This window comes from Lolium rigidum, chromosome 7 (genome assembly GCF_022539505.1).
Source record: "Lolium rigidum isolate FL_2022 chromosome 7, APGP_CSIRO_Lrig_0.1, whole genome shotgun sequence".
NCBI classification, from domain to species: domain Eukaryota; kingdom Viridiplantae; phylum Streptophyta; class Magnoliopsida; order Poales; family Poaceae; genus Lolium; species Lolium rigidum.
In genome coordinates, this window is record NC_061514.1 from 282,740,709 (window position 1) to 282,765,699 (window position 24,991).

The following is a 24,991-nucleotide window of genomic DNA, read 5'->3' on the forward strand; positions in this document are numbered from 1 at the left end:
ATTTGCAAAAAGAAAAGAGGAAAGAGCAGCTCGGGAGCATCTGCCTGCCGCAAGTTGTCGGGTCACTAGCATCTGCGCTAGGGCGTTTCCTCAGGTTTCAAGGAGAAAATCATGACTGAAACGTACTATCCATCGGATGCAATCATGGCAGGAGGACCAGCTTAATCCGTACAGGTGCAAAGAAGAAAAAGAAGCATTGCTTGGACGTGGCCGACGACAAGTCTAATTTGTTGGGCGATACTTCATGCAAGCAAGAAGACTACCAGTCTTCCGAGTTCATTACAAACTCGCCATCCGACGAAAAATACCAGGTGCTATACTTCCAGTTAATTACTACTCGTAAAATTTTATTTCGCCAAATATTTTATTTCGCCAAATATTCTTTGGCTCGTACTGTTATTTGCGCGCAAGTTTTTGCGCCGTAACATAACTGCAGATTGAAGCAAAATTTTGATTATTCTGTTCGGTCGACCGCGCCCGCCGTCACGCACTCGCCATCGCACACTCGGGGCTCGCCTGTCTTGGACCCGATATCGCGGACTCGTCTTACTCGGGGGCTCGCCTGCCGCGGACCCGACATTACGGACCCGATATATTCGGATGCTCACCCGCAGCGGATCAGCTATGTCAACTGCGTCCTCTTCATCGGCCACGTCAGCTAGGCGCCGCGTGGACTATCTCTGGCCGCGGAATTATTGCGGCTGCGCCTGCCGCATGGATTATCTCTGGCCGCGGAATTATTTCGGCTGCGCCTGCCGCATGGGCTATCTCTGGCCGCGAAATTATTTGAGGCTGCGCCTGCCGCATGGACTATCTCTCGGCCGCGGGATTATTTCGGCTGCACCCGCCGGCATGAATTATCTTGGATGGCGCAATTATTTCGGCTGCGCTCGCGGAACTAAATGTTCCTCTTCCTTTCGCCACACCCGATGATTGGGGAGGCGCCATTATCGTTACCTCCAGTACTTTCGGTGAATTTATTTTCCCCGAATCGGTGGATTTATTTTCTTCATCATCTATGACTACTCGATGGACTTATCTTCTTCGGCTCTGGATATATCTTCTCCCGATGCACTCTCGGGTTGGTGGATTCATCATCTAGAATATTCAATGGATATCATCTTATTTAATATCGACCCGATGCGATCCCATTGGGAGCGCTGGAATTACTCGGGGGCTCTTCGAGCTATTGCGGTTACTCCTATCGGGAGCGCTGGTTCACTGGAACCCAAGAAGATTTGAAGACTATTACTCCCATCGGGAGCGCCGGTTCGCTGGAACCCAAGAAGATTTGAAGACTATTACTCCTATCGGGAGCGCCGGTTCGCTGGAACCCAAGAAGATTTGAAGACTATTACTCCCATCGGGAGCGCCGGTTCGCTGGAACCTATGAAGATATGAAGACTCAAGTTTGAAGAATTTCAATAATTCGGGACACCCAAATTACATCGTCAGGAACCTTGTTCGTATATTTCAACGAACATCGGTGCGATGGAAAATACGCCCAGAGATTGCACTCTAAAAAAGCCTCTGAAACTACGAGTGCTATGATGCAAAATCAACGGGGACATTGCTCTTTTCCTTTGCTATAGATGCCTCAAAGAGTGCCGCAAATAGCAAGGATCATGAAGCAACGAAGACCTTGCTCTTTTCCTTTGCTATAGATGCCTCAAAGAGTGCCGCAAATAGCAAGGATCATGAAGCAACGAAGACCTTGCTCTTTTCCTTTGCTATAGATGCCTCAAAGAGTGCCGCAAGTAGCAAGGATTATGAAGCAACGGGGACCTTGCTCTTTTCCTTTGCTATAGATGCCTCAAAGAGTGCCGCGAGATAGCAAGGATCATGAAACACGTACGAAAACGACCCACGGTCAAGACATGCATCGGTTGAAAGCAAAGTTGCACATACAACGGGTTTAGCAAGACCTGCAACACGAGCTGATCACTCAAACAATTTGCTGACCAACGAATACACATACGCTTAAACGGGCAATTAAGATTTGCTCCTTCAAAATTTGCCAACGGCATTGACACGGTAAAAGTGCATATACATGTACCTACCAAAAAACTTACAAACAATGGCATCAACGATGCTCAAGATGCGTTTTGCCCCTTGAAATAAACAACAATGTGTCAACGACACCTGAAGAAAACTGTAAACATCGGGTTGCTCGACTTGAGTCTACTCACGGTTGCAAGCATCAGTACCCAAACTCGGGGGCTACTTCCATCGGGAGCGCTGGATGCGCACCCGATAAAATTATCGGCTCCTCCGGGATATCACCCCAATCATCGACTCCTCAGGGCCATCATCTAAATCATCGGCTCCTCAGGGCCATCATCCGAATCATCGGCTCCTCTGGGCCGTCATCCCAATCATCGGCTCCTCTGGGCCATCATCCCAATCATCGGCTCCTCTGGGCCATCATCTCAATCATCGTCTCCTCAGGGCCATCATCTCAATCATCGGCTCCTCTGGGATATCATCTGAATCATCAACTCCTCTATCTATGGCATCATCAGAGTCATCGGCATCAAGTTCTCGGAACTTGAAAAAGTCTACGGTGTTTGACTCAGCATTTTTTACACCCTATACATAACTATTTCATATTTATCTACAGGCTCGGGGGCTACTCCCATCGGGAGCGCTAGTCGCGCACCCGATAAAAAATATGGCAACCTCGCCAACAAAGAAGAATAAAGTTGAAGACATCGGCATCAACAATCAAGATCTTCGAGTAGTACAACTTGCGTCTATGTGTGGCTGCAAGCACCCGCCCATAGACTCGGGGGCTACTCCCATCGGGAGCGCTTCGCGCACCCGACAGAAAGCAACTTCGACTCTACATCAAGCACAAAGATTCAACAGATGATCAAGACATTCGGCGAAGACAACTTTAGTCCCTGCCCGAAGCTTCACTTCGGCCGGACACTCGGGGGCTGCGACGTGGGCATAACCCTTCGGGTACTCAACATTGCCATACCCGGTGCAAACTATGAAGGTGGACCGAGTACGAGGACTCGACAAGCTGGACCTGCACGCGCCTCAACTTGGACTACAAGGAAAGAAGACTCCAATATGAATCCTACTAGGACTCTTGTAAACCCTAGCTTGACTGATATATAAAGCCAGGCAGGGGCACCCCTTAGACACACACAATCAGAAACATAATTATAGAGGCGACACGCCTAGAAACCGCAACTCGCGGATTAGAACTAGACTAGATCCAACAACTCCGCCTATGGCGGCCCCCTGTACCCATATATTCATATAGTGTATTGCTAGCAGGACGTAGCGACCCTCCACCGCGGGGGCGTGAACCTGGGTACGTCGTGTACCGCCTCGCTCCCGGAACTTCCGTCGTCGCCTTTCTCTAAAACCCAAGCCCCTCATGGTGGGCATTGCCGAGGAACCGCCTCGTCAGGTGACGATTCCTGTCCCCACTTACCCATAACGCACCAATGCCCCCATGCGCCAGGGGTAGCAAATATACCCATGGGGCAACACTATGAGGTGTGCCAAAGTGGCTAACTAGCCTAGCTTATGAATACCCGTGGTGCACCACTTTTAACAGTGTGCGGTAAGTTATCATCCACAATGCACCAGTTTTAGGTGCGTCACTGATCTATACTATTTTCGTGCGCTACAAGTGAGCCACTTATTTACAGATTTTTTTTCCAGTAGTGGTTGAGGCGTCACCTTAAGTAGGGGCTTGGGTCAAAAACTAGACACCCAAGTTCAACGCCAAACAATATTGTGGATGCCAATTATTTTCATGAAGTAGCACATATTAATAAAATATTAACAAACTTAGACTCGCATGGAGATTGTCCAAAGAAATTAAACATCGGGAACACTTTTGAATTTTGATGGTATAGTGAAAGCTCGAGAATGATACAAAATGATTCAGAATTTGGAGTAGCAATATATTCTTTTTTACTCCGTCTATTCCAAGTTAATTGACTCAACTTTGTGTTGATACACATGTCATATCTAGACATGTGTATTCAGAAACATGTTCCGCTCGAGCGACTCTGGAGACGACACATCTCGATCCCGCGAGCCCCCCACCCCATCCCCTGCCCCTGGCCATCGCCGCCTCTGACATCAGTAGCGGTGGCGGTGCACTTCTTGTATAAGACGAATGGGCAAGGGAGGGCATCGCTGGGACACCCCACGGGTGATGGCGGGGAGGTGGCGCGGTATTTGGGTTCGGGGCCTGATGCTAGAGCTACTAGGTAGAGACAAGCGCGCATCATCTGCGTGATCTCCGATGGCACGGCTGGCGGGTCAGATCCGGGCCAACCAGATCTGCTCGTGGAGTGTTGCTGGGATGGAGGTGCCGCAGCTGGTTTCTCCTTAGTTGCTCTATCCGGCGGCGTGGGGAACTACTGTTCGGAATAAAGGTTGTATGGCCCCTTGTTGTTCTTCGAGTGCCAAGTCGTCAATCTGCTTCATGTTGGCCTACTCAATCTAGATGCTGACGAGTGACGGTCTTCCTCTTGGGGATTTCCGTTGAATGGCGCATGGCGCCACTGGATATCTAGATTGAAATTGATTCGGTCGTGCACACCCTTATCTTTGGTCAGTGTGGCTTCATGGGGGTGTGGTTTCGTTGTCTTGCTGGTGCCATGAGACATGTCTAAATTAAGATTTCCATGATATTGACATATGTGGATAAAGTTATGGGGGCTTCGGTTGGAGGTTTGCAACGGCAGAGGTGTATTATTTGTGATCAAGACTTGCTCCACATGTTCTTTCTGTGTATCGGGTGTTTGCTGACTTCCAGCAGCGGTCTTTGCAAGAGGTAGGGGGAGGGGTGGCAGTACAAGTGAACTGCATTTTTATGATGCTCTTCAATTACCGAGCCGTGATTTTTAGGGTGAAACTCAATATCTTCGATCAGACGACGACCACAACTCTTGTGCATTGTTTCATTACTTCTTGGATGTGTTGCTTTTGGGAATCTATTTTGCAGTTGAGGTGTTGTTTTTGGTGGTGGTTAGAGTGCTATTGTTGCGAGTGTTTTATCACCGTGACGAATCTCTTTTTTTCTTCTATTTCTCTGTTTTCTTTTGGATGTGCGCATCCTTGATGTTGTTGGACATTTTGTTGGTGCGGAGTCTGATGTAACTGGTATTTTCGTGATATTAATATATTCTCTTTGTAAAAAAACTAAAAACGTGTCTAGGTATATGCGTATTTGGACAAAACCAAGTCCATTAGTTTCGAACATGGATATTAAAGATATGCACAATTAAAAAAATAACTCAATTTTTTTTTGAGGAAAACTCAATTATTTATACCAAAGAGAAAAATATAGTGAGGCCCAATGGACTTCCATGGGCAACCGTGCTAGCCAGAAGGCCCAGAAGAGCACAACGTAGCAAAGTGGCGCAATCGCAGACAGGCCCATAGAGAACTCGTAATTCGGCCCATAGAGGCCTATACGAGTCCAGATTCCAGAAACATGGTTAATCTGGCCTGTAACGGCTCCCCACCTCCGATCTCTCTCACCCGCCACCACCGCCACCGCGAGCTAGTGGCCGCCGGCACCGATCCCGGCGATGCCGCCTCTCACGACTCCCAAGTCGGGCGACGCCCTCTTCGCCAGCGTCGAGCGCGTAGTAAGCTTCCGAACCCCATAACTCCCCTGTTCGCCCGTTAGATCTGCCCCCTCACTGATCTGGTTGCGCTGGTTCATTGTTGCTCCGCAGAACGCGGAGCTCTTCACGCTCACATACGGCGCTATCGTGCGGCAGCTCCTCACGGATCTGGAGGAGGTCGAGGAGGTCAACAAGCAGCTCGATCAGATGTAAGCCCGTCTGTCTTAGTTCACCCCTTTCTAACTTTCTGGGCAAATTCATAAACTTCTTCTGATTGGGGTCAATTTGACGGAGTAGGCGGGTGATCTTGATCTAGGAGTAGACATCTGTGAGCTTTCTATGAACTTCTTACCCAAGTCGACTAAAGTGCGTTAAGTCTGTAAATGGAGAATTTTGTTTCTGTCGTCATGGAGTTGGCATAGTTGGCATGTCAACACAGAATTGACGTTCTATTGTCCAATGGAGGGAGCAGAGTTTTCCAATTGCATATTTGCATTGTACTCCAAATTTCTTACTGTACTTCATTGAGGAGTTATGGACTTAGAGGGATAAGGCTCTTCCATCCATGCATTGTTGTAGATGAACATATAGCAATCACTGATAGAGGAAAGATGGCAAGCTAGATCAGATGTAGAATCACATATGACGTGCCGATATGTCCCCTAATGTGATTGCTGTTTACAGACTTTCTAGCGAATTAAGCAATATATCTGTCGGCAGTGGCAGCCATACGATTTGCCGTGTCTGAACCTCGCGTGCAGACTCTTCATACATGTTATATTCTTTTATTTTTCAGGGGTTACAATATTGGAACTCGATTGGTCGATGAATTCCTAGCCAAGTCAAATGTATCAACGTGTGTTGACTTCAAGGAGACTGCTGATACTATAGCAAAGGTCTACTATTATTCTTTCTGCATTTCATGAAATTAACCAGATATAAATATAATGCATCCCATAGTTACTGAGTATTCGAGTCGCGGTCTCCTCACATTGCACTTCGTGAGGGTAAGGCTTGCCACTAACACCTTCCCCAGACCCCGCACAGTGTGGGAGCTCTTAGCACTGGGTACGTCCTTTTTTTATAGTTACTGACTATGTTTCCCTTATGCATATTTCCTACACTTGTATGGAAAAATGTTCACAGGGGGAAGAAAGACTCAATCATACAGATGTTTAATATATGTTTTGCATCTGGAACCATAAGTATGTTTCATATTATTGCTATTGCATATAATTTATCCAACAGAAGTTTCAAGAGCCTAGCAGTTTTCCCATTGCATAACAGTGTTTTCGGTTTTATTAGATGTAGGCACTCAGCTGTGTTTTTATCCATTGATAGCATTCTTTCCTGCTGCACACTGCACAGCGATACATCACTCAGGGACATTTGATGCCTACTCTTACTTCCGCAGATTCTACATATACTGTGTTAGCTCATTTGTTTTATATATATCTCAACTTGCTCATTACTGAAGGTCCAGGGTTCATCACCATATCTCCAAGATGCCACTCATTTTCTTACTAGAACAGTCAAACTTGTGGGCTATCTGATTTCCCCTTCCGTTTTATCCTCCTTATGGCTTTATGGTCTGACATTTTTTACATTTTTAAAACAGCTTGGATTCAAAATGTTCCTGGGAGTGACTGCAACGGTAACCAATTGGGATGCTGAGGGTACAACATGCAGCTTTGTATTGGAGGACAACCCACTTGTAGATTTTGTTGAGCTTCCTGATACTTGCCAAGGGCTTCAGTATTGCAATGTTCTGAGTGGAGTTATTAGAGGAGCACTGGAAATGGTTTGTCTTCTATAACTGCATATTTTATAATTTCCTCTTCTTGTCAAACTGATGATGAATAAATATGTTCTAATATTTGGAAGAACATATATTTTACAAAACAAAGCTGGGGTCTCTGAACCTTATGCCTCTATGTAGTAACTAAACAAAGAAGTTCATAATAATATGCAACCCCTTGCGATTTGAATGATGTTGATATCCTGATCTAAACGCATATCATGGCGAATCTATTTAAACCACTGGTATGGTACCACATAATTGTCTGCTCTAATATGGAGTATTTTCTTTTTATTAAATGAAAATGATGTAGTAGGGGCCCCTTCCCTACTGTTTTTCCGTAAAAAAAGGACTATTATCCACTGGTGTTCTAATAACTATTAGTTGCAGTGTTTTAATGGAACTGTCTACTAGCACCTTTTGATAATTGTAGATATGTGTTCCGGTACTATGATCTTACTAGTCCCTGAAATCTTTCATCATCTGCTGCTCTAATCTAATTGCTTGTGGTTTAGGTTTCCATGAAAACAGAGGTCACATGGGTCCGCGATATGCTTCGTGGGGATGACGCCTATGAGATGCGAGTGAAGCTCACCAAGCAAGTCCCAGAGGAATACCCCTACAAGGATGACGACTAGTTTCTTCTTAGGGATAGTTTATGCCACACTGTGTTGCTCGTTTTACTTCCGTGTTGAGTTCCTGCGTGGCTGTAATTTAGGTATGACATGATTTTTACATGAGGTACCTGTGCGTTATATTTTGCAGCTCTACTGTGTACCGTTGATGTGTTTTAAATATATTGTATGTATACTTTTACTGCTTTGGATCAGTGAGATAAATTTGTTCAGATCAACTGTGATGACGATGAGATTTCCTACCACATTATGAAGTATTTTTACTCTGCTTACCTGCCAAGCCTATCCGAAACAATTCGTCCAAAGAAAGATAATTTCAAAACAAATAAGTAGAACTGATATTACTTGTATACAAATAAGTACTCGGCATACTGATAACCCTGACCAGCAAGTTAGGTTGGAACAGCTACACCCTGCAGACAAACCGGGGCGTGAAGATCGCCTTCATCTGATCATAATTTGTGATCGGGGTCCCGACGTAAGCATGATGCGTCGGGTAGTGCTGCAATCCGAAGAATTGTTAGTGCGGACGATATTCACATATAGATCTATGAAGGAACTCAATGAGGCTTACTATCTGAATGTACTCGTCTGACGTATCTTCATCAGCAGCATAGAAGCAACAACCATCTTCGCTCCAGTCCAAAATGCAATCTATTTTCATCTTTATGACGCTCCACTTGGTCCTCCAGTTTCTGATGTGGTTGTAAAGCTGAAGAGTGGTCACATATATGTCAGCGAATACAGGAACATCAGCAGCTATCTTCTTCATTTGCTGCTCTTTGAATCCCATGTTGAAATAGGTACCGTTACGGACGAGCTGAACCAACCGGTTGAGCACAAACTCTGAAAGCTCCGATTTCCAAACCATGACTGGTTTGCATGAAATTAAACATTGCTCATCATTGACACTAGGAGCAGAAAAATCATAGGAGCCCAATGGTATGATCGCTTACATGACAAACACTAGCAGATCAAGATCAATGAACTACCACTACCACATCTACATCCTTAAGCAGTACCACTAGCAGATCAATGAACTACCACTTCCCACATCCACATCCTTAAGCAGTACCAGTACCACATCAATGAACTACCACATCCACATCCTTAAGCAGTACCACATTAATGAAGAGCGAGAAAAGTAAGACCGACGTCGGGGAAGCAGGGGACCCTAACGAAGATGCAGGCAGCACCAGCGTTCCAGTGATAGAGTCAGATGCAACCTAGACAACCTCCACAACTTCGACCGGGGACGAAGGAATGTCCTAGAATGGATTCGTTCAGACCCTCTTGTGTACCCACAAGATCTAGATCTAAGGCTAGGGTTTGCAGAAGCTTAGCACAACCGAAGTCATCGATGCAGAGGAAAAAGATGACCATCCGTGGCCAGTAGCTGCCGCCACAGCCATCAGGAAGGGTGGATATGCTCGAAATGGGGAAATAGGGGATTTGGATTTGGATTTGGCGGTGAAAGAGCCGCCCCTATATACGGTGGTAAAATTTCAAGCGCGGTGACCGAATTCATCTCGCCAAGATTCCGCCGTTCCCCGCGAGGAACGGGGTGTTCTCAAGTTCTACCGGAAACAGGGGTGGCTCGCTAGACACGGTTGAATCGGACGTTCCTCCTAATCCAAAGGTATTTTGAGAAACGATTCGTGCTCGACCAGGTACACGCACGCCTGTATGTCCTAAAAGAAATCCCCACTCATTGCCCTACCCCAAACCCCTCTCGACCTTTCCGCACACACCGCCTTTCAGTTTCAAACCCCTCCCCAACTCAGCCGCCGCCATGGCCGCCTCCTCCTCCCGCGGCGGCGGCGGCGACGACAACGAGCCCTACCTCCTGGGCTTACTCGTCACCAAGATCGTCGGCCTCCACCACTACAGCGGCACCATCACCGGCCGCGCCAACGTCACCCTCGTCCGCGAGCCCCTCAACCCTCACGACGACAACGCCATCGCCGTCCACAACAACCGCGGCGTCAAGGCCGGTCACATCGAGCGCCGCGCAGCCAGTGCCCTCGCCCCGCTCCTCGATTCGCTCCTCATCGCCAACAACATCGCCATCGTGCCCAAGGCCCCTTCCTCCAAGAACGGCAGCAAGCCCTACAGCCTCGTCTGCCAGGTCCACATCTTCGCCTGCCCAGCCGCCGCCGAAACCGTGAAGAAGGCTATCAGGGACAAGGGCCTCGCCCTCCTCGCCCCCACCAACCCCGAGTTCTTCTTCTCCGAGTCCGCCTTCGTGCAAGAACGGACCAAGAAATCTGACCGGGATGTCGATAAGCTGTTCGCGCATGTCGGGAAGGACGGCGACTGCCGGATTGAGCCCATGGAGGCGCCGGAGGATGTGGTGCTGTCGGCCCTGTTCCAGCACCAGAAGGAAGCTCTGGGATGGCTGGTCCACCGGGAGGAGTCCTGCGACCTGCCACCATTCTGGGAAGAAGATAAAGATGGGGGCTACAAGAACGTGCTTACAACCCAGGATACCAAGGAGCGGCCGGCACCACTGAGAGGCGGGATTTTCGCTGATGATATGGGGCTTGGCAAGACGCTCACTCTGCTCTCATTGATTGCCAGAAGCAAGGCCCCCAATGCGGGGGTAAAGAAGGCCAACAAAGGGGCTAAAAGGAGGAAGATTGATGCTGCTGAGGAGGGATCACGGACAACACTTGTGGTTTGCCCGCCCTCGGTGTTCTCGTCTTGGGTGACACAGCTGGAGGAGCACACCAAGGCAGGAAGCTTGAAAGTGTATATGTATCATGGAGAGCGGACAAATGATAAGAATGTGCTCTTGAAGTATGACATTGTGATTACCACTTACAGCATCTTGGGCACCGAATTTGACCGGGAGGGCTCGCCGGTGAATGATATTGAGTGGTTCCGGGTGATTCTGGATGAGGCCCATGTGATCAAGAACTCTGCAGCTCGGCAGACTAAGGCGGTTACTGCTTTGAATGCACAGAGGCGGTGGGTAGTCACTGGGACACCAATCCAGAACAGCTCGTTGGATTTGTACCCGCTCATGGCATTTTTGAAGTTCCAGCCTTTTTCATTCAAGAGCTATTGGCAGAGCTTGATCCAGCGCCCCCTAGGGAAAGGGGATAAGGCTGGGTTGTCACGATTACAAGTAAGTTTGGACGGTTGTCCCTCTCATCCAATGACTCCGTTTTTGTCATTCCACAGTTTTAGAACTAGTAGTAAATATTGCCAGTTGATCAGATGTTTCTGAACAGTGGCAGGTGATCACCGGTAAACCTGCTTCTAGAGTTAGAAAGTTAAGTCACTATGTTCGTTTGCTTGCAATCTTTATGTTCTGATAGCTTTTGGTCCTGTAATCTGTATATGCTCTTGCACATCAGACTCTCCTACTACTTGCCATAACTCATCAAACTGCCTTACATGTATATTATTTTGTTTTGATTATGCTGATTCTACCATCAATGTCGGTCGATCTTCATATGGGGAGAATAATGAGTATTTTTATAACGGTGTAGGAAAGGGAGTAAAACATATCTGCAATATAAATTTGTTGTCTTTTTATTGCAGAACCTCCTAGGTGCTATCTCACTGCGCAGAACAAAAGATGCAGAGAGTGGAAGCAAGAGTGTGGTTGCCCTTCCACCTAAAACTGTTGTAACATGTTACATTGAACTTTCTACGGAGGAACGGGAGTACTATGATCAGATGGAAATGGAAGGGAGAAACAAAATGCTGGAGTTTGGTGACAGAGAATCGATTTTGCGTAACTACTCAACCGTGTTGTTTTTCATTCTGAGGCTCCGCCAGCTCTGCAACGATGTAGCACTGTGCCCTATTGACATGAAGTCATGGTTTCCTACTAGCTCCTTTGAAGGTATATAGGCCTATGTTTTTGTGTTCACTATTCATGCTTTATGTTATTGATATAATAAATTAATAATCCATAATTCAATCTTTTTGTCACATATGAAAAGTGTAACGATTTAAATTGATTCATGTTGTTTCTAAAGAAGTATCACATCTGTGTTGTTGTATATTGGTATTTAAATGAAGCTCCATCTTACTTTCTCTGAAAGTAGACCATCGTACTGTACTAGCATCCAACTAGCAACTACTGATTACTGAAGTCCTGTTGGTTTATCTATTCAAAATGAAACCAATGTCAGTAAGTCAATTGGTAGTTCATTTAATAAATAATAATTATGTTGTATTGCAACGCTTCTGTTATTTGTATAAGCTACATTGTGTGCCAATCTTGCAGATGAACTGTGATTATTTTTCACCAAAACCGGATATCAATTAGTAATCTATACTAGTCCTGGTAACATTGCTTATGAACCTTTGTAAGACGCTGAATACATTTGTTAATTCAGTAATGTACCTGGACCTTGCAGAAAATTCCTTTGTATTATCAGGGCTGGCAAAAAAATCTTACTTAAGGTTTTATCATCCACAAAATATCAGATCAAGCTTTTCTAAATCCCCATACCAATTAGGTTGAATGCTTAGGTTTTGTAGTGATCCTTATTTGTGGTATAGGTTGGTTGTACGGAATGCTTTATCAGTAATCATCATACAATTTAACACATGTTTTGGAGTTTGGAAAAATGGAAGTTGCCTTTAGTACCAATGTGAAGTACTGTTTTCAGAATTCTTTTTGTTAATTTATTCTACTTTTGGTACTATAATAAATAAGTAATGGTGAAATCAATTGTTCCTATCGCTGTTCAGTTATTCTTATTCCTGCATTACTTATCTTATTGTATCTTACCGCAACACAATTGTGTCTATCTCTATCGTTATTCTTGTACTGTACACTGGAAATATCTTTATTCTTACTCATAGAGAAATCTGTTGCCCTTGTTGCAGATGTGTCTAAAAACCCAGAGTTGTTGAAGAAGTTAGCCTCATTGGTTGACGATGGAGAGGACTTTGACTGTCCAATTTGCTTATCTCCTCCATCAAAAACTGTGATAACAAGTTGCACTCACATATATTGCCAAACCTGCATCCTAAAAATCCTCAAGAGCTCTAGTTCCCGCTGTCCAATATGTCGGCGGTCTCTATCTAAAGAAGACCTCTTTATTGCTCCGGAGGTACAGCATGCCGATGAAGATGGCTCAGAAAACCTTGGCTCTGACAAACCTCTGTCTTCCAAGGTGCAAGCCCTGCTGGAACTACTGAAGCGTTCGCAGAAGGAGGACCCTTCATCAAAGTCCGTGGTCTTTTCCCAGTTCAGGAAGATGTTGCTTTTGTTGGAAGGGCCTCTCAAGAGAGCAGGCTTCAACATACTGCGCCTCGACGGCTCCATGAGTGCGAAGAAGAGGTCAGATGTTATAAAGCAGTTCGCCGTTGTTGGCCCTGACGCCCCAACTGTGCTGCTGGCCAGCCTGAAGGCTGCAGGAGCTGGCGTGAACCTGACCGCGGCATCGACGGTTTACCTCTTTGACCCCTGGTGGAACCCTGGGGTGGAGGAGCAGGCCATGGACCGGGTGCACCGGATCGGGCAGACGAGAGCGGTGAAGGCAGTGCGTCTGATTGTGAAGGGCAGCATCGAGGAGAGGATCCTGGAGCTGCAAGAGAGGAAGAAGCGGCTGATCAGTGGCGCGTTCGGGAGGAAAGGTGGAGCCAAGGAGAACAAGGAGATGCGCATCGAGGAGCTGCGCATGATGATGGGCTTGTAAGCGGTAGTTCTGGCAGTGGTAAGTTTTGCCCTCTGGTAGCATGTTCTGAATGCGCTATCTGACACAAGTGAACGATAGCTTTAGCTCAGATTATGGTGCTGCTACATGCATGTATTTTTGTCCCGTGTGGTGAACATGCATGAGAGCAACGGTGGAGCAGGGAGAGTTGCTAAAGAGCTCCCTGTTTTGCAGAACTTGGCTGTAGCGTCTCATATCAGTGCATGACCAGGGAATGGTGTATGTGAATTTCCTACAGGGGTGTATGTATATGTATGCCTGTGATGATAAACAGTAACCAGGTTCAGAAAGATCATTCTGATGTCGTGCGTCCTGTTTGTTGATGATCTAGAGCGTATTATCAGTTCCTTTCTTCTTCACATTTTTTTAATTCTCAAATCCTTGGTTTTCTTGTGCTGATTTTTTCTGATAGCACAAAATTATATCTCAAATCCAGCTGGATACAGAATTTGGTTTGATTTGTTTGAGCTGACAGTGGATACACAATGCCTGTAGAAGTGGTGGTGAATGATTATCCTGCCTTAACCGGGTTGTTGGCTGCAGTCGTCGTGGTGCTGGTTGTGGGTACTTTGGTCAGACTAAGTCAGGCGATTTGCATTTGCTGGATGGAGAGAAAGACAGTAACGCCAGGGACGCAGCAGCGTCAGTTAATTGTAATTTACCCAACCAAGTTATATTGCCAACATTTTCTAGGATCCAGCTACGGTTTTGTTTCAAGAAAATGCTTTTGTATTATTGTGTCCTACAGTTCCATCTTAGCTTTTTGTACCACTTGTTTCCACATTACTTTCAGAATACTATTTCCACATTTTTTTTTTCTCATCCGACTCTGTTTGTTAGATAGAAAGAAATTAGAAGACACCTAATCATCAAATGCACGGGCTAGCAACAAGAAGGACCACACAAAGAGTAAACGCCAATGTCAACCATTTGAGCTTGTCTGTGAAAATTTTGTTTTCTCGACTGAGCTGTGTGTGAGATTGTGCTCGCCATGTTCCAGCTTGACTCAAACACACAACATGCAACCCACGATCAAAAGGAAAACAAATATTGGATGAACCATAAGTTCGTGCTTGCATATTTTATAGGTCAGCTGAGACCTATAAGTAGGCCCGCAACACACCAAGTTTCCTTCACCCAACTTCGATCGTTTCCCTCCCGCAATCTCTCGGGCTAGCTTCAGTAGTAGCCTTTCAGAGCAACATACGAACCATGGCTAGTGAAAAGCTTGCCGCCTTGGCTCTGCTACTAGCATTGTTTGGCTGCGTTGCCCACACATGCCAAGCGAGCTACGGGTATCCCTACCCGTTGTCGGCACCAGCAAAGAGTACGCCTCCTGCTGCCCCGGCGCTTAGCTACGCTTACTACTACAAGACTTGCAAAGGAGCAGAGAAGATCGTGAGGGACGTTGTGCAGGCGGAGATTAAACGCAACCGCGGCATCGGCGCTGGGCTCATCCGTCTCTTCTTCCACGACTGCTTTGTCCAGGTATGTAAATACTCATACCCATATCACTTCTAACATGTTTCTGATATACACATTAGTCAAATGTAGCTAGCATAGATGTTTACTATTTTACGCGATGAATTCATATATCTCCTTTTCAGGGTTGCGATGCATCGGTTCTCCTTGACAAGACCCAGTCCAATGAACAGACGGAGAAGTTCGGCCTCCCTAATATAGGCAGCCTTCGCGGGTTCGAAGTGATCGACAAGATCAAGACTAAGCTCGAGGCCAAGTGCAAGGGTGTTGTCTCTTGCGCGGACATTGTTGCCTATGCTGGACGTGATGCCACCTACTTCCTCAGCAATAAGAAGGTATACTTTGAAATGCCCGCCGGCCGCTATGACGGACGCATCTCTTCTGCGAACGAGACCCTCTTCAACCTACCCCCTCCTTTCGTCAACGTCACGGTGCTCGAGGCTATGTTTGCAGCCAAGGGGCTCAGCCTCGACGAGATGGTCACCCTATCCGGTGCGCACACCGTCGGGATCTCCCACTCGCTCGTCCTTCGGTGACCGTCTCCCGCGCAACGCATCAGACCCAATGGCTATGAACTCTAGGTTTGCACAATCGGTGACAAGGAAGTGCAGGAGCAGTAGCTCTACGGTGGATCAGGACATTTATACCCCTAATACACTGGACAACCGATACTACAAGAACGTTCTCAACCATGAAGTGTTGTTCACATCTGATGCCACGCTCGAGTCGTCCAAGACAAACTATTTGGTGAAACAAAATTTGAAGCCGTATGTGTGGGAGACAAAGTTCAAGAAAGCCATGAGGAAGATGGGTAGCATCGAGGTGAAGACCAGCGTGAATGGGGAGATCAGAAAGAACTGTCGCCTTATCAACTAGCGACCTTCATGCAACGAAATCGAGACTGTGATGAGGCATGCCTAATCATCATGGCCCCTGGAGGTTGGAAACCGACCAGAATGCATGACGTTTTTGTGTGTGATTTTTTATATACTTCCCAATAAGGATTTTATTCATTCTTGTTTTACATTTCATTTTACTGGAATTGTTACATGTGTGCTTCTATTGATTAATTAATGAGACCATTATTTTGTTTGTGTAAAGCGCATTTTTATTATATTTTTTTGTTATCTCCCACAAGTTAGTTTTTCACTCTAAGAGCTTTGGTTTGTGGTTGTCGGTAACTCTACAAATTTATGGGTACACATCTCCGCATTACATATTGAATTATGGATTTCAGCTTAAGAATTCTACGGAACCAACTGAATGTCATTTGTACCTAGTTTATGTGTGAGTATGTGGATGTCTAGCTAGCCCCTGGTCAGATTAAGCAATGTCCAGAAAGATACAATGTTCTGTAATTCTGGTCTTTGCAGATAGTTTCTTGATGATATCTAGAGCGTATTGCTAGTGCCTTTCTTCTTCACGCTTTGTTCTTCAATTCTCAAGTTGGGATAATCTTTGGCTTTTATGTGCTGATAGTGATAGCCCCAAAATACATGTAGGAGTACTGGAGTAGGTGCTTGCCACTGTAGTTATTTATAGTAAAACTTACCTAGCTAGACCATCACACAGCGATTTGAACCTGTCAACCGTCGGATCATGCTCATGAGCGCACATGATTGACAGTGGCGGATGTAAGGGGATGCGAGCAGGTGGCCCAAGCAGAGGAATATAGCACACCGACGACATATGGGCCAGGAATTATGGATGGGATCGCTGTGAGACTATGCGCGGAGCTCGGCTTGATCGATCTCCATCACCCGTCCGCCGCCGGCCACCGCCTTGAAAATGCCTCGAATGCTTTGTCAAACGCCAGCGGCCACAGCCGCACACCACGAGAACTACTAGCCTATGCTAGACATAAGGTGATGCGCCCTGCGTTGCGACCTACGACGCTAGTTTTTTTTCTTCTGGAATACCCACAAACACCACAATATCCTCCATGGAATACCGACCACCAAGATACGCTCATGTACCAGCACTCTTACATGAAGTTCTAGTATCTGTTGAAAGAGAGATTGTATGATCGGTCGAGACTGTGTTATCTATATTAGCTTGGGGAATATGTGAGTTTAACAAAATATTTAAATAAGAGAGAAGCTCTTGCTCCTTACTTGTGGCCTTACTCATACCTTAATTTGCTCAAAGAATCAGTATTGTCAGTTGTAGGCGATCCACTTGATGCCACCGTAGTGGATGCAATGATCGTTTGAGAACCTTCCAAGTTCATTTCTTCGGTAGCAACGAAACCAACCGTGGTAACATCCATCTGTTGGAGCTCCACAGTATCTGAAACATTAGGGCACATATTCGCAACAGTCGGAGTAGCAGATGGACTAAAATGATTCAAAACAATAGGAGACTCTAGCTCGTTTACTAAGAGATTCGACACGACCAATAGAATGAGTATAGTTCGTCTCCCTTCGCTGCACTGTGAGATCTCATTACATGGCGACACGACCACCTTATTGAAACCATGCAGTCAGAATCAGTTCTTGTCGCGGCAGAGAAAGCAGGAGGAATTTTGCCGAGGTAGCAACTCCTGTCACGACAGAGAAAATAGGGACATCTCCTGCCGTGCCAGAGGAAACAACGAAATCTTCCGTGGTAACATCACCTGCCATGGCAGAGGAAACAACTTTTCCTTCCACTGTAGAGACCCTCCAGTGCACCTCCATGCATTCAATGAACTCATCCACATGTGATGCCAAGTGAGGCAAAGGTGAGGGAAGAATATCATCGTCCTTAGATTCTAATCATCCCAAAGTCTACGGGTGCATTAGCTTTACTTTGTGACAAGAATAGTTCTACCCGCGGGACTCGAGCTGTTCCTGCCGCGGGGCTGCCCCCTCGATCTACTCCGCCTCCTCCACGTCCACGGTGAGCTCGCGCACCATTGTAGACGGTGAAGATGGCGGCCGAGGACGCATCCTCGTTTACTCCTAGCGACTACGTCGAGGACGCGGAACTCGACAGGATCCTCCCCACGCTCAAGGACGCGGCCGGCTTCGCGCATGGCGACTTCATCGACGACCACCACCTCCCACCACCCTTGGTCTCGTGTTGGAGATGAGCCACCGCGAAGCCGAGAAGGCGGAGGAGTGGCGCGTGGTGGCGAAGGAGCATGGCAAAGTGTACTACGATCTCGTTAGCAACAACGAGTGAAGCCGCTGCCGCAACGCCGTCCACGTTGCCGCCACGGCAGGCTCCGGTGAGCATCCCGCAGCCGAATTTTCTATGTAGTTCGCCGTGGCGGCGATTTCCTTAGATTTAGCTCGCACTTTCTGCAAATTCACTGCACTATTTTATGTATGCACCTACCAAATGTCGATGAAAATGCATGTTCTATCTCTCGTGTTTTTTTTTTAAATTTACAGTTTCGTTTACCGTATTTGGTATGCGGATATATTTTTCGGTCCTCAAATCACGATTTATGCAAATAAAGGTTGCGATTTGAGGGGTCTGCTAGAGATGCTCTTACATCAACATACAACTGGGACTTGATCCATCCACTACTAATCTGACAATGTCATTCAATAAATTAAACTAGATGAAGCTAAAAAAAAGGCCCACTACACGGCTGTTTGATGCGTATAGGTCTCCAAACACTCCTCTTCATTTAACAAGCTAGCTGGACACAGAATTTGGTTCGATTTGTTTGAGCTGACAGTGGACACACAATGCCTGTAAAAGTGGTGGTGAATGATTATCCTGTCTTAACCGGGTTGTTGGCCGCAGTCGTCGTGGTGCTAGTTGTGGGTACTTAGGTCAGACTAATTCAGGATATTTGTACTTGCTGGGTAGAGAGAAAGACCAGTAACGACAGGAATGCAGCAACATCAGGTAATGTGATGTGTTTTCCTCTTCTCTAGGCCAAGTGTTGTTTTCGTTTCAACAATGCGCTAATTGTAATACTGCCTGAGCATGAATTAATTTACACAACCAAGTTATCTCGCCAACGTTTTCTAAGATCCAGCTACGGTTTTGTTTCAAGAAAATGCCATGTATTATTGTGTCCTACCGTTCGCTCTTAGTTTTTTGTATGACCTTTTTCCACATAACTTTTGAAATAATATTTGCGCAAAAACATTTTTCTCATCCGACTGAAAGGAATTAGAACAGCAACCAGAAGAACCACACACGAAGAGTAAAAGTCAATTTCAACCATTTCAGTGTGTAAGATTTTTCTTTCTTCGAATGAGCTGTATGTGAGATTGTGCTCGCCATGTTCCAGCTGACTCGAACACACAACTAAACCCACCATCAAATGATATTTTTTTCAGGAACCACAAGCCGTGGTTGCATGTTCTGAATGTCAGCTTAGATCTATAAGTAGACCTGCAACACACCGAGTTATCTTCATCCAACTTCGATCGTTTCTCTCCGGCACTCTCTCGAGCTAGCTTCAGTAGTAGTCTTCCAGAGCAACGTACGAACCATGGCTAGTCACAAGCTTGCCACCTTGGCTTTGCTTCTAGCATTGGTTGGTTGCGTGGCCCACACATGCCAAGCGAGCTATGGGCATCCCTACCCGTTGTCGGCGCCCAGAAAGAGCACTCCTCCTTCTGCCCCGGCACTCAACTACGCTTACTACTACAAAACTTGCAAAGGAGCTGAGAAGATCGTGAGGGACGTTGTGCAGACGGAGATTAAACGCAACCGCGGCATCGGCGCCGGGCTCATCCGCCTCTTCTTCCACGACTGCTTTGTTCAGGTATATAAATACTCAAACCCATCTATCACTTCTTACAAACCCATATATCAGCCAAATGTAGCTAGCACCGGTGTTTACGATTTGACACAATGAGTTTATATATCTTCTTTTCAGGGCTGTGATGCATCGGTTCTCCTTGACAAGACCCAGTCGAGTGAACAAACGGAGAAGTTCGGCCTCCCTAACATGGGGAGTGCTCCGGTGTCCCCCCCTCAGCTCCATCCTTCTGAAAAGTTGGAGCTGCTCCAGTTTTTTCTTTTTTTGATCGGTGGAGTTGCTCCAACTTTTGACACAAAAATATAGAGTTGGTTCCGTGAAACAGAAAAATATGGAGCGGCTGTTTATTTACGTCCTATTGCCCCCGATAAATGACCAAAACGTTACGTAAGTCTTATCATTCTGCCTCTCCTCGCCCAGACTCTCCCCCGATTTAACTTCACCGCAGTGTGATTCACGCTTGCCGCCACTGGCCTCCGGCAAACGAATTAACGTACCTTTAGCCAGAGTTAAACTTGTCTGATTTGTTTTTGCTGCCACGCAAATCGAGTTGTCGCTTGTTGTCGCCGTCAAAAGCTTATTGTGGCCGCCTCAACAAGCGACAACTCGATTTGCGTGGCAGCAAAAATGAATCAGACAAGTTTGACTCTGGCTAAAGGTACGTTGATTCGTTTGCCGGAGGCCAGTGGCGGCAGGCGTGAATCACGCAGCAGTGAAGTCAAATCGGGGAAGAGTTTGGGCGAGGAAGGGAAAAAAGATAAGACTTACGTAACGTTTTGATCACTTGTCGGTGGCAGTAGGACGTAAATAAACAGCCGCTCCATGTTTTTCTGTTTCACGGAACTAACTCTACGTTTTTTTATCAAAAACTGGAACGACTCCATAGATCCAAAAAAAAAAAAAAACTAAAACAGCTCCAACTTTACAGAAGCAGGGAGCCCAAGGGGGGGGACACCGGAGCACTCACCCCCTAACATAGGAAGCCTTCGCGGGTTTGAAGTGATCGACAAGATCAAGACTAAGCTCGAGGCCAAGTGCAAGGGTGTCGTCTCTTGCGCGGATATTGTCGCATATGCTGGGCGTGACGCCACCTACTTCCTCAGCAATAAGAAGGTATACTTTGAAATGCCAGCCGGCCGCTACGACGGACGTATTTCTTCTGCGAACGAGACCCTCTTCAACCTGCCCCCTCCTTTCGCCAATGTCGCGATGCTCGAGGCTATGTTTGCAGCCAAGGGGCTCAGCCTCGATGAGATGGTCACCCTATCCGGTGCGCACACTATTGGGATCTCCCACTGCTCGTCCTTTGGTGACCGTCTCCCGCGCAACGCCTCGGACCCAATGGCCATGAGCTCTAGGTTTGCCAAATCAGTGACAAGGAAGTGCAAGAGCGGTAGCTCTACGGTGGATCAGGACATCTATACCCCAAACACCCTGGACAACCGTTACTACAAGAATGTTCTCAACCATGAAGTGTTGTTTACATCAGACGCCGCGCTCGAGTCGTCCAAGACAAAGTATTTGGTGAAACAAAACTTGAAGCCTTATGTGTGGGAGGCAAAGTTCAAGCAAGCCATGAGGAAGATGGGCGGCATCGGGGTGAAGACCAAAGATAATGGGGAGATCAGAAAGAACTGTCGCCTTATCAACTAGCGACATTCATGCAACGAAATCGAGACAGTGTTGGATGCATGCCTGATCATCATGTCTCTCGGCGGTCGGAAACAGTTCTTTTTCTTTATATACTTTCCACTAAGGTTTTCGTTCATTCTTGTTTTACATTTGGCTTTAATGAAACTGTTACATGTATGCTTCTATTGATTAATTGATGAGAATTTTATTGTTTTTGTGTAAAGGGAATTTTTATTAACTACATTTTTGTCATCACTACCAATATTTGATGACGATATCGAGTTCAGCGTCGATGATTACATGAACGACCATTGGTTCGGTGACAAACACTTCATGGCTCATGTTGGAGAACACTACATTGTTAAATACATTGGCGATCCTACTTATCCCATGGTTAAACCTAATTGTAACAAACTTCTATTCAGTTCTGAGACTCAAATAACTTGTCCCATGGGTATGTCGATGCTAACTGAGCGTCTTCTCAAGGCCGCAACCGGAGATATAAGGATTGTGCATTACGGTATTCTGACTATAGAGAAGCGGCGTCTTCTCGAGAAAGATCAGGCATACCTGGCGTCTTTTGGGTAACTCTAAAAATTTATGGGTACATGTCACCGCATTCTCTTATTCAATTATGGATTTCAGCTTAAGAATCCTATGTAACAGAGTGAATTTCGTTTGTACCGAGTTCTATGTGAGAGGATGGAAGATTTGCTGAATATAGCTCCCTGTTTCGCGGAACCTCAATGTAGCATCTCATATCATGTAGGACCTTTTTTTCTTCAAAATGGTGGAGCCCCTGCCTCTACATCAATCGATTCATATAGATTTTATTTAGGTTTTATTCAACATAGAAATGTCAAAGGCATACATCGCAAACCCGAAGCCGGGGCCTAATGCCCTAAAAGTAGAAACAACGCCCCACTAGCTAAATATCGGGGGTATTAGTAGAGTAGTAGGTCACCCTGTGGCGAAAAAAGAGCACATGCCCGGTGTAGCAGACCCTCTACGCGCGCCTCATGCCCTGGCTTTAGAAGCCGTTACCACCATGAAACCACCGGTCCATCTTCAAGGTAGAGCTCCCATAGCCCCTGCCAGGCCTGCCATCAATGCCACCATAGCTCCACATAGCACCTCCACCCGAGTGCGAATCCATCACACCGCATCCACCATCGAGACCCCGCCGCACCACTCGAGACTCGCCAATGTCGACGTGGTAGAAGCACACCACTCCACCTCCTAGCTCCACCATCCGATAACTGCTCCTAGAAACAATGCCCTCATGAGAGAGAGAGAGAGCGAGAGTGTGAGAGAGAGAGCGGCGCCATTGTCCAATCTGAGATACCCAGATCTAGGGTTTCCCCGAAAGCAACTGGAGTGAGGTGGAAGCAGATCGCAATAGCGACGCCCTCAACATGAAAACAGCGTGCGCGTACTGCCATCGTGCGCCATACCAGGGCCGAAGCACAATTTTAGATACTCCCTCCGTTCTTTTTTAATTGACCCGGATTTAGTACAAGTTTACATGTTTAGATTAAAGTTAACTCACCTTACGTGATAGCACCAAAATTATGTCGAGATGATCCGCTCGGTCTCTAGCGGCTCAAAAGTGTGCGCCAACATATTCGCCTAACGGACAATGCTGTCGGCACAGCCTCCTCCCTGGGCTAACGATTAAGTGGGGCCTGCAACAACTGTGCCGACGGCTCGGACCCACCGTCGGGCTGCCGTATGTGCATACGGCTAAAGGTGTGCCGACAGCCAGCCTAGCTGTGCCAAGACCATGTTGTGCCGATGGCTGCCGTCAACACAGGTGTGGGCCGACAGCAAGGCAGGCTGTGCCGACGGCCGGCGGCCGTCGGCCCCTTGACTGTTCCCGTAGTGATGGTGCGGTGGGCTTGAGAATTTGCACCAGCTGATCTGACTGCGCATAGTGTGCCTCCGATGTTAACACATTGGGTCAGCCTTGGTTGCGCCCAGAAAAATATTGATGGTTCGCTGCTTGTTTGCGTCGTGAAAAACTTGCATCAGTGATATTCAGTCAATAGGTGAGTATCGATGGATCATGTTGACATTTTCGTGCTTAGTGTGATCGAGCCTCTGTACGTCTGTACGTGCCATGACTGAATCTCTGTTTTTTTCTTTTTCAGTTTCCTAGCTAGTAGAAGATAAGCCCGAGCCGTGGATTCTTGTTCCAATTTCATAGTCAATCTCTCTTTCTTGAATCCCCACGGCTGCTATCACTAGACCAAATCTCAGCCGTCCTTCTTTAGCAACTTTAAATCCCACAGTAATATATAGTAATAATACATAGAAGATCCTACCTAAGTTGCCGATGTATATTCTATGTTTTCCTGAACTGCTATTGTACTTCCAATTATTCTTCATTGAGCTACTATAATCGAGGATTTTGTTACTTGGCCGTGTTTGTGACGTTCCCCTAGTAGTCTCTCTCCACCCACCATGCACTCTTTCAGAGCAAATGGCTAAGCCAATGCCCAACCATTTGAGCTGTGTGTGTGCTCTCCATGTTCAAATTTGACCTCTCTTTTGAATTTGTTTTGACAACACGTTCCAGCTTGACTTGAAAACACACATGTAATGTACCAATACGCTCCTCCTACCTTACACTCTTTCACGATGCCATATTAACACTTAACGGAAAAACCTCATCCACGATAGACGCAAGCATTATCAAAGAGATGACAAAGCGAATGTCAACCATTTAATGGTAGGTAGCATATGTTGTATTTTTAAGTAAAGCTGGAACATAATGTCCCAAACTGGAACATGGAGAGCACAATCCCACACACACATGCATTCTCTCAAGGTCAGCCTAGACCTATAAGTAGACCTACAACACACCTTATTCAATCCATGCAGGAAGTATAAAGATGTACATGGACCTAAAAGAGTTATTCTGGTGGAATAATATGAAGAGGGAAATTGCACAATAGGTGGCGGAATGCCATACTTGTCAAAGGGTGAAGGCAGAACATCAAAGTTCAGCAGGACCATTACAACCACTACCAATCCCAGAATGGAAATGGGAAGAGATAGGAATGTATTTCATCACCGGACTACCCATGACAAATAAAAAGAAAGATATGATATGGGTAATCGTGGACCGGTTGACGAAAAGCGCACACTTCTTAGCAGTCAATCAACAAGACAAAGGTGAGAAACTTATAGATCTTTACATCAAAGAGATTGTGAGTAAACATGGAGTTCCCAAGAAAATTGTATCGGATCGAGGATCTGTGTTTACATCAGCTTTCTGGAAGCAACTTCATGAAGCTTTAGGATCCAAATTGGATTACAACACAGCTTATCATCCTCAAACAGGAGGACAAACGGAGAGGACGAACCAGATCTGGAAGATATGCTTAGGGCTTGTGCCCTAGACTTCGTAGGATCATGAGAGGAACACTTACCACTAGCAG

The 24,991-nt window shown here is 46.3% G+C and overlaps 3 protein-coding genes and 1 pseudogene across 3 annotated transcripts; all 4 read left to right on the forward strand.

The window, feature by feature from the left end:
- Window positions 1-5,505: 5,505 nt before the first annotated feature.
- Window positions 5,506-8,245, forward strand: LOC124676644 (trafficking protein particle complex subunit 3-like). Its single transcript, XM_047212684.1, has 5 exons — window positions 5,506-5,627; window positions 5,718-5,815; window positions 6,403-6,502; window positions 7,225-7,407; window positions 7,920-8,245. Exons 1-5 carry the CDS (start codon window positions 5,568-5,570, stop codon window positions 8,040-8,042), a joined length of 564 nt encoding a protein of 187 aa, XP_047068640.1. The 5' UTR covers window positions 5,506-5,567; the 3' UTR covers window positions 8,043-8,245.
- Window positions 8,246-9,831: 1,586 nt separating this feature from the next.
- On the forward strand, window positions 9,832-13,999 carry LOC124672856 (putative SWI/SNF-related matrix-associated actin-dependent regulator of chromatin subfamily A member 3-like 1). The gene is made up of 3 exons (XM_047209019.1): window positions 9,832-11,169; window positions 11,589-11,895; window positions 12,891-13,999. Exons 1-3 carry the CDS (start codon window positions 9,832-9,834, stop codon window positions 13,703-13,705), a joined length of 2,460 nt encoding a protein of 819 aa, XP_047064975.1. The 3' UTR covers window positions 13,706-13,999.
- A 936-nt stretch (window positions 14,000-14,935) lies between these two features.
- Window positions 14,936-16,081, forward strand: LOC124675720 (annotated as a pseudogene).
- A 3,562-nt stretch (window positions 16,082-19,643) lies between these two features.
- LOC124670660 (peroxidase 2-like) lies at window positions 19,644-21,569 on the forward strand. Its single transcript, XM_047207133.1, has 3 exons — window positions 19,644-19,919; window positions 20,034-20,112; window positions 20,896-21,569. Exons 1-3 carry the CDS (start codon window positions 19,644-19,646, stop codon window positions 21,567-21,569), a joined length of 1,029 nt encoding a protein of 342 aa, XP_047063089.1.
- Window positions 21,570-24,991: the final 3,422 nt, after the last annotated feature.

Excerpts from the sequence above, each read along its gene's own strand:
- LOC124676644 (XM_047212684.1), top strand. The coding sequence starts at position 5,568 with ATGCCGCCTCTCACGACTCCCAAGTCGGGCGACGCCCTCTTCGCCAGC. Across the intron at positions 5,816-6,402 it reads AACAAGCAGCTCGATCAGAT|GGGTTACAATATTGGAACTC; the intron begins GTAAGCCCGTCT and ends TTTATTTTTCAG. Across the intron at positions 7,408-7,919 it reads TTAGAGGAGCACTGGAAATG|GTTTCCATGAAAACAGAGGT; the intron begins GTTTGTCTTCTA and ends CTTGTGGTTTAG.
- LOC124672856 (XM_047209019.1), top strand. The coding sequence starts at position 9,832 with ATGGCCGCCTCCTCCTCCCGCGGCGGCGGCGGCGACGACAACGAGCCC. Across the intron at positions 11,170-11,588 it reads CTGGGTTGTCACGATTACAA|AACCTCCTAGGTGCTATCTC; the intron begins GTAAGTTTGGAC and ends TTTTTATTGCAG. Across the intron at positions 11,896-12,890 it reads TCCTACTAGCTCCTTTGAAG|ATGTGTCTAAAAACCCAGAG; the intron begins GTATATAGGCCT and ends CCCTTGTTGCAG.
- LOC124670660 (XM_047207133.1), top strand. The coding sequence starts at position 19,644 with ATGGCTAGTCACAAGCTTGCCACCTTGGCTTTGCTTCTAGCATTGGTT. Across the intron at positions 19,920-20,033 it reads TCCACGACTGCTTTGTTCAG|GGCTGTGATGCATCGGTTCT; the intron begins GTATATAAATAC and ends TCTTCTTTTCAG. Across the intron at positions 20,113-20,895 it reads CGGCCTCCCTAACATGGGGA|GAAGCCTTCGCGGGTTTGAA; the intron begins GTGCTCCGGTGT and ends CCCCTAACATAG.